The sequence below is a fragment of the Microtus oregoni genome, unplaced genomic scaffold (assembly GCF_018167655.1).
Source record: "Microtus oregoni isolate MIOR12 unplaced genomic scaffold, Mior012 000007F_ref0000211, whole genome shotgun sequence".
Lineage (NCBI taxonomy): Eukaryota > Metazoa > Chordata > Mammalia > Rodentia > Cricetidae > Microtus > Microtus oregoni.
Window position 1 is genome coordinate 50648037 of NW_024543066.1, and position 17468 is coordinate 50665504.

A 17468-nucleotide genomic window follows, 5' to 3' on the forward strand; every position below is an offset into this window, starting at 1 on the left:
AGGGTTATAACTAATATAAGAAAAACTATATACAATAAGCACAACTGTATAAGGCAACAAATACATCAAAAATTTATAGTCCATTAGCAATTAGCAAATTCAGAGAAAATACTTCATATCTATCCTACTGTGATAAGTCCAAAAGGTTGTACCTAGTTCATTTTCTATTCTAACTTGTATTACCAAAGCTATCTTTTTTTTTTGTTTTTTTGTTTTTTTTTTTTTGTTTTTAAGACAGAGTTTCAGAGGTTGGAGAGATGGCTCAGCAGTTAAGAGCATTGCCTGCTCTTCCAAAGGTCCTGAGTTCAATTCCCAGCAACCACATGGTGGCTCACAACCATCTGTAATGAGGTCTGGTGCCCTCGTCTGGCCTGCAGGCATACACACAGACAGAACATTGTATACATAATAAATAAATAAATATTTTTAAGAAAAGATAGAGTTTCTCTGTGTAGCTTTAAGCTTGTACTACCTAAGGGGACCATTTTCTTTCAAATCACCGCAATTGCCATATAAAAGGACCAAAAAAAAAAAATCCCCACGAGATTTTCTTCCAGTTGCAACACATCTGTCATGGCATGGAAACCCATAAACATATTACACACACACATACACAATGGTAATCTTTTTTTAAAAAAGAAATCTCATTGCTTTTAGATTATCTTATATATATATCCATAGTACACAAACTGTTATACAATGTACAATTGGTTGCTGATTATTCTACATTATTATATCACAATGCTATATAAAAATGCTGTTTAGGGTACACAGATAATATATTCAATGGTTCTTATATCCTCTTCTATTAAGCATTTTAACATTAACATTTTTAAAATGTATTGACAAAACTGTAGACATTGGGAGTGTATCTTCTATCCTTGAATTTGTACTCAGGAGGCTGACACATGAAAATCATGAGTTCAAATGCAGCCTTGACTATTTAGTGACGCCCAGGCCTGGCTGGAACACAAACAACATCTAAAGGAAATTTGTGAAAACATAAAAAAATAGTAAAAACCCACCACCTTTTCAGACAGTTATTTCAAATGTATGATCACATACTGTCTGATATTTAAATAAACAATGAGCCACTTAGATGATGGGCACCCCATTCTATACATTTCAGCAGAATAAAATTATCACCAACTGAAAGCACAACAGAAAAACAGAAATCAGAGAAGTAATATATGAACTACCAAATAAACTTCTATAAATGGATTTGCCTCATATACAGAACACTTCAATACCAATTACAAATGCAAAATACAAGCAACACTGTGATCTCCACCATCAGACTTGAGTGATGGTAATGTATTTGCTTAAAGAATACAATAAATTTTTTTTCTTGAAATTAGAGATAACTGTGATGCTTAAAGTCATTATTATACTGAATTATTATACATGAATAGGCCTAGTCTCATGTATGAGTTCTTCCCTCTTTCCTAATGTCAAGACTATATATGAAGGTTGTAAAATATTTATAGGGTTAGAGACAACCGAGTAGTTAAGACAAGTTTGTGCCCAGGAACCAGGTGATTTTTTTTTTGACAACTTCCTATATATTTCCTGCTAGAAATGTAGAAAGATCACAGGGTCTAACTGTTAATAAGAGGGGTGGCTCCACTAGCGCAAAGAAATCTAATTGGGTAAGATCAAACCAAATTAAAATGCCTATCATTTTCTTAAGTATGACGCTTTTGGGTGGCCGAGCGCATGGCGGGGAGACAGGAAAGCAGGGAGCACATGCAAACCCAGAACCATGTGTTCCTCCTCTGGGAGCCCACTTAAATACCCAGTGGGAGTGGCATATGCTGGGACTTGGAGTCCAGACCAATGCAACTTTCAGGCCAGGGGGGCTGGGATGGATGTCAGGGAGGGGCTGGGGCTATGCTCCATACTTAACACTAATCTTCTTGGAAACCATCAAGCACATGGATGTACCCAAAGACACACTGACATCATATAATAAAAATTAGAACAAATTGTTAAAAACATTTTCATTCATAACTATTTTTCTATGTAAACATTCATTCCTGTAACCCAGATGTTGAGGCGTCGAAATGTTTACATAAAGTTTTTTTTTTTTTATTTTTACTTAGTTCATCTGATAGAAAGCAAGCATGTAGGCTTTAAAATCAGAGAATACTTCTCAGTTGTTGGTATCACTTGGAATGTTTAGAGAATGCCAGTCTGTAGAGGAAATATTTCACTGGTGGTAGAATTTGAGATTTTTAAATCCTCACATCAGTTGAACTTTCTGCTCCATGCTTCAGGTTAAAAATATGAGCTCTTAGCTTCCTGCTTTCGCTGTCATGGTTGGCACAAGTTGTCGCTCATGATAATCTTGTATCCCACTAGAACCATGTGCCAAACCAACATTTTATAAGTTTCCTTAGATGTTGTGTTTCATCACAGCAATAGAAAAGGCATTACCACACATTCATAGTTTTATACATGGATGAGTTATTTCATGTAATTGAAAAGTGTGATATTCAAAGTTTACCTTTGTCCAAATTCACAGTCCATGAAAGACAAATAAAATTTATTTTTCTCCAGAAAAATATTTTTTGTAATAAAATGTAAATTTGTTGGTTAAAGACTTTAACAAATCTCTTATATTCATGGATTCTCCTTCAGTATGAGGTCTTTAAAATCCTCAAATTCTACTGTGATATACAAAGGCTTTAACTATTAACACACTGTAAGATTTAATTTTGGATAAATTCTTTTAGGGCCAAAGACTAAGGTAATGGGTAATCACAACACTGCTTACTTACATAGGGTTACTCTCCATTATGAATTCTTTCATGACTTTGAGGATAATTGTGACATGCAAAGGTTTTTATTACATTGCTTACATTTATAGGATTTCTCCAATATGAGATCTTTTTTTAAATTTAACAATTTCTTTATTGAATCCTTGGGAATTTCTCATCATACACCCCCAATTCTGCTCACCTTCCAGTCCAGTTGTAGCTTCACTTTATCCCTACACAATCCTCTCACCAAAAGAAAATTAAACAATCAAACCAAAACAAAACAGGCAAGCAAAAAACAACAAAACAAAAATACCTCTTTGCTCCTTCATTTTTTCCACCTTTCCAACACCTCATTTGTCTTGGTGGTGTTTGGAGCCTTGGTGTTTCAAAGTATACCCTTTTGTCCAATCAGGTTTACTTGCAAATATTCATTGCAATGGGTCATTGGTTTTGTTCAAGGCCTCTAGGTTCTGGTATATCATCATCATTGAATCTTCACCAAAACTCCTCTTGGATATCCTACAGTTATCCCAAGTCATGGAGATCCTGAAGTATTGCTCCACAGGACCAGTCCCTTCATGAGTTCCAGTAGGTCCTAAATAGGGTAGATGTTAGAGTGGGCCAACTCCAGGCCCAGCTGTGTCTGAGTAGTAGTTGAACTGGTCAGTCCAGGCAACTGGGGCTTCTTCCCTTAGGCAAAAGGGGTGGGTGGAACCAGCTCCCTTATGGCCAAGTTACCAGGGTAAATCCTCTTTCACCAATGGCGAGGGGTGGGGCCATCTCCCCAGAGTGCAGGTATAGGGGTAGTTCTCTTGTAATGTCCAATGAGAGATAGGACCAGCTATTCCTGGGGCAAGCCAAGTGTAGGGATGGCTCAGCATGGCCCTCTGATTTCATGACACAGTTCCTATCATCCCTTGAGATGACATGGGACAAACAACACAGAGCCCTGCTGCAGCAGAACCACAGATATTGCCCCCAGCAGGGGCTTGAGCCTAAATGACATCCTGGCTCTGGGCAGAAGCAGAGGCCACTCAAGCAAGTATGGCTCTGGTCGCGGCATGGCAACCAGACACCAGAGTCACAGATTTTGGCTTTATCCCCAGGTTTCCAAGTTGTTGGTGGCAACATAGGCCTGGGACTTTAACACAGACTCCAGCTGGGGTAGAACCACAAACCCACATATAGTCCGCAGTAGCAGCCAGGTCTGGATGTCACTATTGTTCCAGGTGGCAGTGCCACTCAGATTGGTACTTGGCACTGGGATCCTAACATAACAGATCTTTGGCATTCATATGGTCTTCCATGGTAACAGGAACCTCGGACATCAACACAGACTGTTGCTGCAGTAGGGCTGCAAACCCAGACAAGGTCGTTAGCTTCAGCTCTGGCCCAGTTACCTGGCATTGGGTAACAGCATGAGCTGCTCAGATCTGCATGGCCCCAGCTTCAACATGAACTTAGGTGGTTGATCTGACCCTGCGAATCTACCTGGACCTTCATGGCTTCATGGGTTACGGGCTTCAACAGAGACTGAGGCTATAGTAGGACCATGAAGCCAGATATAGTCCTTGGCAGCAACCTGGGTCCATATGTCACCATGTTTTCTAGTAGCAGCACAGGCCACACAGGCCAGAATGGTTGTGGCAGCAATGAAGTTCTCAAACAACATGGCTCCAGGTGGCAACCCAGACCCCAGGAATTCACATGGTCTTCCTGGCAACCAGATCCACAGAACCAGACTTGGCCCCCAGCTGTAGCCCAGGCCCAGATTTCACCAGAGATCAGTACATAACATTATATATATATATATATACATATATATATATATATATATATATATATATCATTATAGTCCAGATGCAGCATGGCCTATGGGTACCAATATGGTTGCAGGTGGCAAACCAGACAGCAGGAAATCACACATCCTTCAGCTGCAACAGGAACAACAGTTGTCAGCTCAGATCCTGGCTGTTGTAGTGCTACGGACCCATACATGGCCCTCAGCAGCAGCTTGGGACTGGAACACACAATGGCTCCATATGGCAGCGTAGGCCACCTAGATCAGCATGACTCTGGTGGCAGAATGGCTCTTAGACACCTAGATGGCCGCCAGTGGCACCACAGATATTTGGCATTCTTGTGCCATTTGCTGGCAACAGACCCTTGCTGTGGTACTCTCCTGGGACCCAGAGATGGCCCTTGGCAGTAGCCCAAAACTAGATATCATAATGGCCCTGAGTGGTAAGAAAGCCTCCAACATCAGCCTACACCTTTACTTCTGTTCTTCCTTGTTTCCATAACATATGAACCATTCACTTCTTTCTCTACCATATACTTGTTCAACATATTGGAGCCAACTGTGTGGTGCCAGGTGGGCCCTTGAATGTCTTCCTGCCACCGCAGGTCATGAGGACACAGAATGGTCTGTGGGTGGATTGATACAACCTGCATTGAGTGGCATGAAATGGGCCCTGGATGTCTTCTGTCCAGTCAAGGTCTTAAGGACTCAAGTTGGCATTCTGGTGGTTTGTGCCCACCTGAGTCAAGTGGTATCACATGGGCATGGACATATCTTCCTGCCATGGCACAATTTGAGGAACCAGGCTGGCTTGTGTCTGCTTGAGCAGAGAGGGGTCAGATGAGCCCTGTATGTCTTTCTGCCACCCCAGGTCTTGAGGACCCAGGTTGGCCTGTGGGTGGCTTGTGCCCACCTGAACAAAGTAGCATCAGATGGGCCGTGGATGTCTTCCCCTAGTATGAGTTCTTTGATGAATCTGGAGATGAGCAGGCTGTGAAAAGGTTTTCCCACATTGCTTACATTCATAAGGTTTCTCTCCAGTATGAGTTCTTTTATGTGTTCGGAGAGCACTATGTTTTGCAAAGGCTTTCCCACATTCATTACATTCATAGGGTTTCTCTCCTGTATGAGTTCTGTTATGTGTTTGGAGACTACAGAGGTACGAAAATGCTTTCCCACATTGATTACATTTATAGGGCTTTTCTCCAGTATGAGTTCTTTCATGCATTTTAAGAGAACTACAAATTGAAAATGCTTTACCACATTGTTTACATTCATAGGGTTTTTCTCCAGTATGAGTTCTTTTATGAGTCTGGAGATGAGCAGGTTGTGAAAAGGCTTTCCCACATTGCTTACATTCATAGGGTTTCTCTCCAGTATGGATTCTTTCATGTATTTTAAGATAACTATAATCTGCAAAAGCTTTCCCACATTGATTACATTGATATGGTTTCTCTCCAGTGTGAGTTCTTCTATGTATTTGGAGACTACCATGTTTTGAAAAGGCTTTACCACACTGATTACACTTATAGGGTTTCACTCCTGTATGAATTCTTTCATGTCTTTTAAGATGACTGTAATCTGCAAATGTTTTACCACACTGTTTACATTCACAGGGTTTCTCTCCAGTATGGGTTCTTTTATGAGTGTGGAGATGACTCTGTTGTGAAAATGTTTTTCCACATTCCTTACATTCATAGGGCTTTTCTCCAGTATGGACTCTTTTATGAATGTGGAGGTAACTCCGCTGTGAAAAGGTTTTACCACATTGACTACATGCATAGGGCTTCTCTTCAGTATGACTTCCTTTATGCCTGTGAAGATAATTGACATACGTAAATGCTTTACAACATTCATTACGTTGATGCATGTTTTTCTATCTGTATGACTTAATTTGACAGTTTGGTACAATGGTGAAGAAGAGTCAGACCTTAAGATTTTACCAGGTTGTTTACATTCATAGGGCTCCTCTTCATTGTGGGTTCCTTTGTGTGCTTCAAGATACCTGTGATATTAAGAGCACTTAGTACATGGCTCACATTTATAGCATTTTTATGTGAGTTTTTTCACATAATTGAAGAGAACTGGAAGAACTCAGAGTTATACACAGATTACATTCATAACAGTGAATCACACTACATTTGCAAACTGAACCAGGACAAACAGAAGAATTCCCACTTTTTGTATTCAGAATTTTCCGTGGTATGAGTTAATATATTTCAGATGAAGTTTGAAAAAAATAATTGTAAACTTATTTCACATTCATAAAGTCTACTCAAAGTGGGGACTATTGCGTATCTTCTAATTGTTCAAGGGGGGAAGTACATTGCTATTCTTTCCTTATCCTTTAGGCATACATGGCTTGTTTCAAGAGTGACATATAATATACCAATAAAGACAGAGCAAACTAAAGTTTCCATATTGCACCATGACAGCTAAATTTTTTGTTCCTCATGGAGAAATGCTATTAAAGTTTCTCCACAATAACCTTCTTAACTCTCATAAATTGCCACACTCACAATAATTTGGTAACTCACCACAAGAACATGAGTAGCACTAACTTTACTAGGGATTATTTGCTTATTAGACGACTTTAACATGTACTTATGATCAGGTATGTGTTTTGCTATATCACCATGGTATGGAACTAAATTGATTGATAGATCTATAGCCTAGCTCTCATGGAGCTATAATTAAAATGGTGATATTTGTTAATGCATTGTTTCTTTCCTTTCTTCTTCTTTTTTTCTTTTTCTTTTTCTTTTTTAGACAAGCCCAGTAGTGTTTTCTTTCTTAGAAGAATGCCTTGCAAACTTGACGTTTAGGTACATAGTGTTGTCAGAATTTAATAATCATCAATACACTTAAAGGTGTGCTTATTTAGAAGTTGCTTTTCTTTAAAATCTCTAAGGCATATTAAAATTCTTCTGTAGGACATCTGTTTTAGCTTGCACATGAAAATTACCTTTCATGTCTTCTAAATCTTTGACAATGTTCTTCAATATTACTGTCTTCCCATTTATAGCCTAAAATTTAGAACCAGAAAATGCATGATATATTACTGGAAATTATGCAAACTTTAAGTTACTATATTCAGTGACCATAAGAATCATGCCTGATTTATTCACCTCATTCTTCAGCTTTTTCAGACTCAGTTATAGAAGAGCATAAATAACCAAGACATAGTTGTCTCCTTATTTTAAATGTTGAAGGGAAATTCAGTCTTACCTAGAGCAGTAAGGTTACTGTAGGTCTCCAGCATCACATCTTTGTAGAGAATTTTCTGGGAAGGTTGCAGCAAAGCCCATTCTTCACAAGAGAAGTGGATGTGCACATCATCATAGGTTATTGCATTCTGAAATATCCCATACATGTGTACAACAGAAAGTGTGATACTGATCACAATGTCAATGTATACATCTTTGACAATAGCATAATTATTGTGTTTCATACTTATTCCATTACAGAGAGGATTTTTTCCTAGAAAGAAACTGAAAAGGAGGTTCAGATATGTCATTTCTTTGCCCTTTGAAAAGGATTTACCCTTCCAACAGAAATGACTATTAACAGACATATAGAGACAAGGAAAAAAAAACAAGATTATGTATGCATCAGAGAAACTGAATGAACAATTGCTAGCTACAAAAAGATGTTTACTCATTTTGGTATATACTATCTCATGCCTTTAATCCTACCACTCAGGAGGCAAGGGCAGATGAGTCTCATTAGTTAGAGGCCTGTCTGTTCTATGTAATGACAAGACAGCCAAAGGTTCCTACAAAGAGATATGCATTCATTTCAGTTCTGCACTCATTTCCAGAAACCTGAACTGTCATAGTTTAAATTGTAAGATGAATAAGATTTTACTAAAAGGGAATGAATGTTTAAAACCATTAGAGATGGACAGATGAAAATGCAAGCATTGTAAATAGAAATAATGAAAAAAAGGAAAAAAGAAAAAAAAACAGGGCAGGATAGGTGGCTCAGGAGTGAACAACATTTTCTGATCTTGTAGAGGAGATGGGTTCAATTTCCAATACTTATAGGAGGGCTTACAACTATCCATAACTCCAAGTTCAGAGTTTCTGGAGTTCATGTTCTGACTACTGGGTTCACCAGGCACATATGCGGTACATATCCATGTAGACAGGCAAAATACTTACATTTGTCCTTGACCCCTCTGACTCCTACAGTCCTTACCCACTCTTTTTTAGGGTTCCCAGAGTTATCACTCAAGGAGGTTGGTTGGTAGTGAAAAGTTAAAAGAGTTGTAATTGGGTATTATCACTAAAGGAAGATTCCCAACAACTGCTTTCTACCAGTTTTTAAACTATTTGTAATATTTAGAAGATAAACCTGAAAGATGAAGAGAACCTTCAGAATTTCTAGGCATCAGACCTTCAATTTCCCAATCTCTCTTCCAATCAAACAACAAAAGAAATGCCTGCTTAGGCACACTGGACACAATCGCCATAACAAGCATCACAGTCTCCCATCGCCAGGCCTGAGGAAACTCCTGCTCCCCAGGAAAATCCACACACAGGGAGGCTCAGAGTCCAAGAGCCACTGTCCAGGCCACCACATGGACCAAATAATAATATAAATATAATAATAATTAAAAAATTCACAACCTGGTCCACCCCAGTCCTAACAGCTTTGATAGTTCAGCAGACTGTGCTTCTCCTGGACTAAGGACATTGGCCTTCACACTCATCCTGGCATGAATGAGTCTCCCTCACAACTCCTTAAAGCAGAATCAAAAGAGAATCCTGGAAAGAATCTGCAGGCTTCTGGCACTGGTACTCCTGATTGCCATCCTTCCCAGAGACCATTATCTAGGGCCACCCCCGCTGAGCCTCGGGTTATTAGCAGCTCCCCTACTGGGTGAGCAGAGATCAGATTACTGCCTTCCACCCAGAAAGACAGGTCCCTAGTGTGAGAAGTTTCTATTTTAGTAGAAATTCTTCCAGTCTCCTAAAGCACTTCCTGTTCCTCTCCTAAGGCAGAGTCCTTGTGTGCACATTCCATTACACACTCAATGTCCAGTGCAGCCAACCCATTGCTTCACTGCTGGGAAGTCCTGCAGTCAAACAGTAACTACTGTTACCATGTAACTTTTGTTAAAGAAAAACAGGACACAAATTAGAAAACAATGAGGAGTCATGGTAGGGCTTGGAAGCAGGAAAGAGACTATATATATATGATGTTGTTATATTATTAAAGAATTATTTTGTAGAGTCGAAACAGGTTTTATAGCCATGTCCTCCAGAGATTAGGGATTTGTATGTGAGCACAAGGATTACTCACAACTTTTCTCTTAGGTTGTACATCTTTTTTTTTTCTTTGGTTTTTCGAGACAGGGTTTCTCTGTAGCTTTGGTGCCTGTCCCGGAACTAGCTCTTGTAGACCAGGCTGGCCTCAAACTCCCAGAGATCCGCCTGCCTCTGCCTCCCGAGTGCTGGGATTAAAGGTGTGCGCTACCACTGCCCGGCTAGGTTGTACATCTTAAATCAGGAAAATAACAGTCCTGTTAGGCAGGACCACACTATTTTATCCAGATATTCTACTTTGGTTGAACTAATATTAACAACAGTAATTTGGTTTCATGAGAAGGTCAGTCCTTTATTCTTGACTAACCTGGTCTGTGGACCGCAAGAAATCGCCAGTTGGTAAACTTATTGATCATCTAAAATTATTGATTTCATCCCAAGTTCCAGGACAGCCAGAGCAACATAGAGACCCTGTCTCAAAATAAATAAAATTTCAACTCTGATTTGTATTGACCAGTCTTGAAATCCTTTTCCAAAGTGCACTGAAAAGACCCAGCTTAATCTCAACAGAAGTCCCTATAAATAACTGGTTTGTTACAAAACAACACTACACACATAACAGGAGGCTGTGGCTCTGATGTTTTCATCTTTCCACAGAACTGTATCTTTGTCTAACCATTCTCCAGTCTCACTAAATAATTTTAGAAGCACCCCATTGGGCAGAAATAAGGTTGCAATCGTAATAGTAGACACAAGCAAAGCCGGGCGGTGGTGGCGCACGCCTTTAATCCCAGCACTCGGGAGGCAGAGGCAGGCGGATCTCTGTGAGTTCGAGGCCAGCCTGGTCTACAAGAGCTAGTTCCAGGACAGGCTCCAAAACCACAGAGAAACCCTGTCTCGAAAAACCAAAAAAAAATAAAAAAATAAAAAAAAATAAAGTAGACACAAGCAAGAAGACCACTGTTAATTTGAGGAACGTCATGCTGCATAGTCTTTCTCTCTTTTACACACACTCACATACACAGATACACAGAAAGAAAGAGAGGGAGGGAGAGGGAAATAGGGGGAGGGAGAGAGAGAGAGAGAAGGAGGGAGGAAGGGAGAGAGAGAGAAAGATGGAGAAACAGGGAGGGAGGGAGAGGGAGAGAGAGAGAAAGGGAAGGAGGGAGGAAGGGAGAGAGACAGAGAGAGAAAGGGAAAGAGGGAGGGGGAAGAAGGGAGGGAGGGAGAGGGAGGGAAGAAGGGAGAGAGAGAAAGAGATGGAGGGACAGGGAGGGAGGGAGGGAAGGAGGAGGAGAGGGAGGGAGGGAGGGAGAGAGAGAGTTGAAGGTAATTTTGCACTAGTAGAGTATCTTTGGACTTTTTTCTACGCTGAAAATGACACTCCTCTGATTCCAGCCGAGAAATACAGCAATAATCTTGAAGTCTTGTTGTGATTCTCTCTCTTCACCGGCCAGCAGCCCTCAACACTTCTAACATAATGATAGTAGAAGGCTAATAGGGTCCAAGGGACAGCCATTAAGCCTGCATATTGCTGGAAAAGTTACAGAGAAAGGAAAGGTTTTCAGAAATTAAATAAATTGTTGTTAATAAAAAATAATTTTGGTTTGTTGTTTGAGAAAAGATCTCATTGGAGAGCTCCAGTTGGCCTGAAATTCACTATGTATGTTTTAATGAATAGTGTATATTGAATCTTTTAAAACAATTTCAGTAAATCTTTCATTCTATACCATTGGCTCACTATTCAAAGTATGATAGTTTTCTAAACAAAAGGGAAATTCCAAGCAATTTTCTTTATATTTATATTTGAAGAGGAACTAGAAGTGAGAGAAATTTACTGTTTACACTCCTATGTTGTTTACCTTTGAAGGACCAGGAAGAATAGAGCCAAAGAATCTAGCAGGAAGAGTAGAGCCACAAATCTAGGTTAGCCGGTTCAGTGACTCTGTTCCAGGAACTAGCTGACAATAAAGTTAGATTGTAATCTTGAAACAATCTAACCTTGAAACAATCTTGAGAAACGGGGAGTTATCCCTTGTGATTATCACTGGTATTTTCGGAATTTTCCAATGATGCCTTCCCTACCCCCTTGGGGTTATGTTTTTTCCCTTAAATACCCCTTCTCCCAGCTTCTCTACCCCTGTGTGGGACGGGAGTCTCAGCCCCAGGGTGCTGGTTCCTGTCAAACCTCATGTGATTGCAGCACAGACAGTCTCTTGTGAGCTCTTGGGGGAGGGGGGCTTGTTATCCTGAGACTTGAGTGAGAGTCTCCCAACTCTGGGGGTCTTTCACCTTCACCTAATCATTTTATGAAGTCAATATCAATCTTTTCTTATTTTAGAAACATTTCAATAGTTTGTAAATTGAGTCATTTGCACATTTTGTTTTATTGTTAAGATTCCAACTATGAAAGCTGAAACAATGCCTATTAAATATTCTAGCTAATAGTAACCCAATGAATTTTTAAGAAAGTTTTTTTTTGGAAAATAGTTAGAAATTTTTTAAGAATTGGATTGAAATTTTAGGAAAACCAGTATTTTTCTAATTTTACTGGGAACCAGAAAAAGAAATGGAGGCTGTTGAAACACAATTATACTATCATTTGTAGTGATATCAATACATTGAGTTAAATAGGAGCTATTGTATGTTACATGAAATAAAGATGACTCCATTGGATTACTACATTTTCTAGTAAAAACACATGAGGAACAACTACAAAAGCCTGTGCACAACAGGATTTATTGTTCATTGTATCAAAGTAAAATTAGCAGTGTTTCTCATGTTTCCTTTCTAAAGGGTAATGAATAAAGTACTAAGTATCAATGTTCACAAAGAAGTATAATATGTTCTCCTATATTGTGAGCTAAGTAAAGAAATAGTAAATCCATATTATTGAAAAAAAAGAGTAAAAGTAAGTTCGTTTCCACACCATACCTTGTTAGATGACGAAATATTTGGTGGAGCCCAACTCATGATAGAGTACATGAAATACTCTGTGAAAGACCCTCTGGACACCCCCCCCCCCCCCCCAGAACCCGCAGCTGGCCTGCATCCACGAGAAGGGAAGCTTGCCCCCCTGAAATCCCTGTACTGAGAGTGACGTCCTCCCTTGCTGACCTGAAGTCTACCAGCACCGCACGGGAGGACTGGGAGAGGAGGGCTGCCTTAGACAGTCCAGGGTGTTCCCTCCCCTCTGTAGCCAATGCAAAAGTCTTCCCAGCTGCTACTGGCAGTGTGAGGGCTAAAGAGGAGCCTCAGTGGTGACCGATGTGGCATCCCCCAGGAACTGAGTTGAGGCTTCCAGACAGCCGACCAAACCTGACCTGACGAGTTCCCTGGAGGGAATGCCTCCTGGGGCCTCTGGAATCCCACTCAGAGAAAAGCTGCTAGATTGCTGTGAGTACTGAGGTATGGATTGGGGAAGCTTGTGCTATACAGCTAGGAGCTCACTGTGGACGGAGCTGAGGCTGAAGCCAGGTCCTGGGAGGATCCCCAGTGGGGTTCCCTGTGGGGTCTTCTTTCCAAAGAGAAGGCTTGTTTTCCTTGGAAAATAAGGTGCTAGGGACTGAATGGCAGCCTCCCCTCTACAAATGCCATGTAAAGCCTTGTGCCAAAGATCTGTGGCCCTTGCCCAGGGGAAGTAGCTGGTGCTAGCGCCAGGGTCACGGAACTAAGCCCTCCTGGACCTTTCCGTTTTGGCAGTAGGGCAAGAGATTGCAAGTAAATATCCCTGTGGCTGTTGGTAAATGGTGAATGTGGATTCAGGAGTGACAGGTAGTGGAATAAGCTGACATTAAAAGGGCCTACCAGCCCTGATAGCATCTCTCTTCTGGGGATGCTCTATTCCAGTCATTATATGCTACATCCAGGGTAAAAGCTTCTGGTTTAAAAATTGGAAAAATTAAATTAAGTCACTTTAAAATAATGTGCTTATAAAAAAAAAAACTACAGATTGTTGGTTTCTATATTTCTTACTATGCAGTGTGTCCAGAGAAAAGTGAATTCCCAGCTCTGTTTAGATGGGTGCAGGACTACACTGTCTTCAAGAACTATTGCTGTAAAAGCCCTGGCACAGGGCCGGGGCCATATGAACAGCCCAGATGAGCTTCTAAGCCAGCCCATGTTTAGAACTGAATTTAACACTTGTCTGCTCACAATGCTTGTGATAAAGTGGGGGCCCCGAGTTGCCCCACAAGGCAAAGATCTGCTAAAGCCTCTCACCCCACTACAATGGCAGAGGGGGTGTTACTAAATGATGAGGTTGAGTTAAAATGGCCCCTTTGACTCTTTATAATGTTTATGGCTATTTAAAAAAAAACATGGCGAAGATTCTCATTTATTATTAATATAAAAAAGGTGCATTTTGGGTTGTTTTCAGATTCTGTCTATGATAATATAAAAAAATGTCGCTAAGTTTTTAAGGTAATATGTTATCTAATTCTGAAAATCCACCATGCTAATGTTCAAAGTAGACATAAGCATAAATTGTCAAATGATGTTTTTAATCTTGGTCAGTTTTACAGGAATAAGATAAAATCTCAGAATTGTTTAATTTGCATTTCCCTGATAATTAAGGATGTTATATTTAACAAATTTTAAATATCTTTCAGTCATTTCAAGTTCATTTGTTGAGAATTTACAGTTTTGGTCTGTGACGTAATTGTACTGAAATATTTGTTTTTATGAGGATTAAGTTCCTAAGTTCCTTATATGTCTCATGATACCTCCCCATTCTACAGGCTGATATTATGTTGTTAATTATATCCTTTGTTATACAAAAAGCTTCTCAGTTCTGGAGATTTCAATTACTGATTGTTTCCTTTAATGTCTACGCTACTGAGGCCATGTTCAAAATTCTATTTATATTGTTGCCCTTATGTTAAGGTCTTTAATTTGTTTGGATTTCAGTTTTGTGCATAGAGATAAATATGGATCTATTTTCATTCTTCTACATGATAATGTCTAATTAATTCTTAAAGGGAGAAACTGACAGTCAAAATGTTGGGCTCATGGCAAATCTCAGGGGGGGCTGCAAGGCACCCCACTAATTCGGCCAAGGTAAGAGAGGAATAAAAGTTTACAGGCATTTTACCCAACCTCTGAAGGTCAGCAGACAGCAGTAGCCATGGCCTACATAGGACGGGCAACATCAGATATAAGAAAAAAAAAGATACAGCAAGTAAATGGGTTAAAAGATTATACTTAGTAAAATTTGGAGAGACCCAAAAAAAAAATTGTTAAAGGAGGGACAGAAAAAGGGAAGCGAAAGAGAGAGAGGCGGGAAGCAAAAGAAAGGACTCAGACAGATTAGGAGCCTGGGCAACAGAAGATCAAAGACAAATGAAGAGGGACACTGGAACTGAGTAAAGAATACAAACTGGACCTTACGAACTATAAATTTGGAAAAAAGACAAATAAATAACTCGTTCCTCCCTGGTCAGTTCTGAATGTATGACCAAAGCCTTTTGTTGACCAGAAGAGGGACTTTGGCTTTCGCTGCTGTTTTCAGTTCTGCAGGAGATGCAGGCTGCTTGTCTGCCTCTGCCTCTACCACGCCCTCCTCACCAGGATGACCACCTCTCCCTGCCATCACCGCTGAAGAAATCCTCACCTCCTAGCAACTGCCTTGGTGCTGTGCTTGCTCTAAAGCCTGCATGAGCCCTGACTGCTCACTCTACAGTCTTGCTCCCCTCACCCATGTCAGACTGCGATACAGCAGTCACCATGCTACCACAGGTGCCCTCCTGTGCCAGACTACTGCTCCTGTGCTGGGCTGACGTCGATGGACTATGGATCCTACCAACATCTGCATAAAAGACAGGCGAATGGCAAAATGGCAGGCTAAGCTGTGCCAGGCAGAGCCGAAAATGAGGGCGAAGCTTGCCAGGGGCACAAGGCTGGCGGTCCAAGCTGAACAGGTACACAAGACTGAAGGTAAGCGGAAGGCGGGGGCAACATTGGTGGACAGGAAGCAAATGATCTGGGCCAGTAGCCTCCCTTCAGGGATGGCGGCCCGACCAGAATGCTGAACTTGTGGCTTTGATACAAGCTCTACAGATGGCAGAGGGAACGTCTATACTAACAGCAGGTATGCTTCAAAGCAATATACAGATAAGAAGGACTGACATCTGCGGAAATTTTGAGCCTCCAGGAGGCCACGCATTTGCCAAAGAAAATAGCCATCATACATTGACCAAGATTGAGACACCCAATATAATGGCTAAGAAGATCAAAAAGAAATCATCCTAAGGTTTGGGATGCCCAAGATAATCATGTCCCATAATAGACCTGTCTTTGTTGCCCAGGTAAGTTAGGGAGGGGCCAAGACATTAAGCTTACCAACCCCAAAGCTCAGGTCAGATAGATAGGATAAAGAAGATTCTAAAAGAACAAATTGACATAATTGGACCTGGAGACCAGCAAAAATGACTGGACAGATCTCCCTCCCTCCTGTCCTGTCCTGGGTTCAAAACACCCCAGCAATCGCTGCCACTAGTTCTGTTGCCTGGCTAGTTAGCTGCTGCTCATGTATCCGCTGACAGTGGCTGACCCTGGTGATGAAATCCTGAGCTCAAGGCTTACACAGGACAGGCACATCTGCTATAAAGTGGGCTTACATCACTTTTGAAGCACAATATCAGACAGCAGAAGCAAAAGGCAATTCTGTTCTGTTCCTCCACTGTGTGTCTGGGACCTATTGACAGAAATTATTTTGTACAGTTTGAGATTTTTCCGGATCAGTCCGTTTTGTGCAGATAAAAAGCTTCCTTACCTCTTGACAGGTTTTGTTTTTCTACAGGAAAATCTTACTTTATTCTATGGGGTTATGAAATGATATGGCTTTCAAAAGATAAACAGATATGGTTTAATATATAATAAAATAAATGTCAATGGGATGTTAAAACTTTTTTAATGCTGTGCTTACAAATGTAAAGCCTGGGTAAGTCAGTCTCAAAAAGATATTTATGTCCTCATTGGCTGTCCTCTGGCTTTAGGGCTTTTTGTTTATTTTGAACATTTGTCATCCTGTATTGCATTTTCTCTCATTGTTTGTTAAAGTTCTCACAATGGACACAACCCTGTACATTTGGATAAAGCTGATGCTACAGGATGCAATGGAAACCCGTAAATGCCATGTGGTGCCAGCTGGACCGAAACTGACCTCTCCGGCACATTCTCTGGAGTTGAGGATCAACACTCCCGGTGTCTACAGCAAAAGAGATTTGTCTTCATAATACTGAACTTGTCTCTTATGAGAAGGCATCCATGTGTTTCTTAGGGCTGAGTTAAGCTCTTTGTAGTCAATAGACTATTATTGCCACAATGTTGGGTGCTATTCTTGGGTCTATAGTGGTTCACGATGTCTACCATGTAGTTACTTTCAAGCCTCATTCAGATAATTTTGCTAAGAGCTATTCTGCACACCCTAGAGATGCTCTACTATCTTCTCCCAATACTGCTCTGTAAAGTATGAGTTATTTTGTCCCATCAGTTGTACTAGTTTTCATGTGGCTATTGTCTGAGCAAATCTTTCAGAGATGGTGCTCCATGACAGGAGGGGCCTGGTTCGGTTGTTTTTAGATGCTGACCATAGTGGATTGGTTAGAAGATTCATGATCAAACTTAGAGAAAGAT

At 40.6% G+C, this 17468-nt stretch overlaps 1 protein-coding gene across 3 annotated transcripts in view; it reads right to left on the bottom strand.

The window, feature by feature from the left end:
- Positions 1-456: 456 nt before the first annotated feature.
- LOC121451070 (zinc finger protein 431-like) overlaps positions 457-17468 on the bottom strand; it is a 34236-nt gene continuing 17224 nt past the window's right edge. For 2 of the 3 annotated variants that reach the window (XM_041656554.1, XM_041656555.1), the window contains 4 exons: positions 7792-7918; positions 7529-7589; positions 6494-6568; positions 457-6377 (listed from right to left, as the gene is read on the bottom strand). In XM_041656554.1, coding sequence (XP_041512488.1) covers positions 5492-6377; positions 6494-6568; positions 7529-7589; positions 7792-7918 — 1149 coding nt within the window. In that variant the 3' untranslated portion in view covers positions 457-5491. Of the gene's footprint in view, positions 6378-6493; positions 6569-7528; positions 7590-7791; positions 8055-17468 lie in introns of all 3 variants that reach the window. The other variant, XM_041656553.1, reaches the window with a different exon arrangement.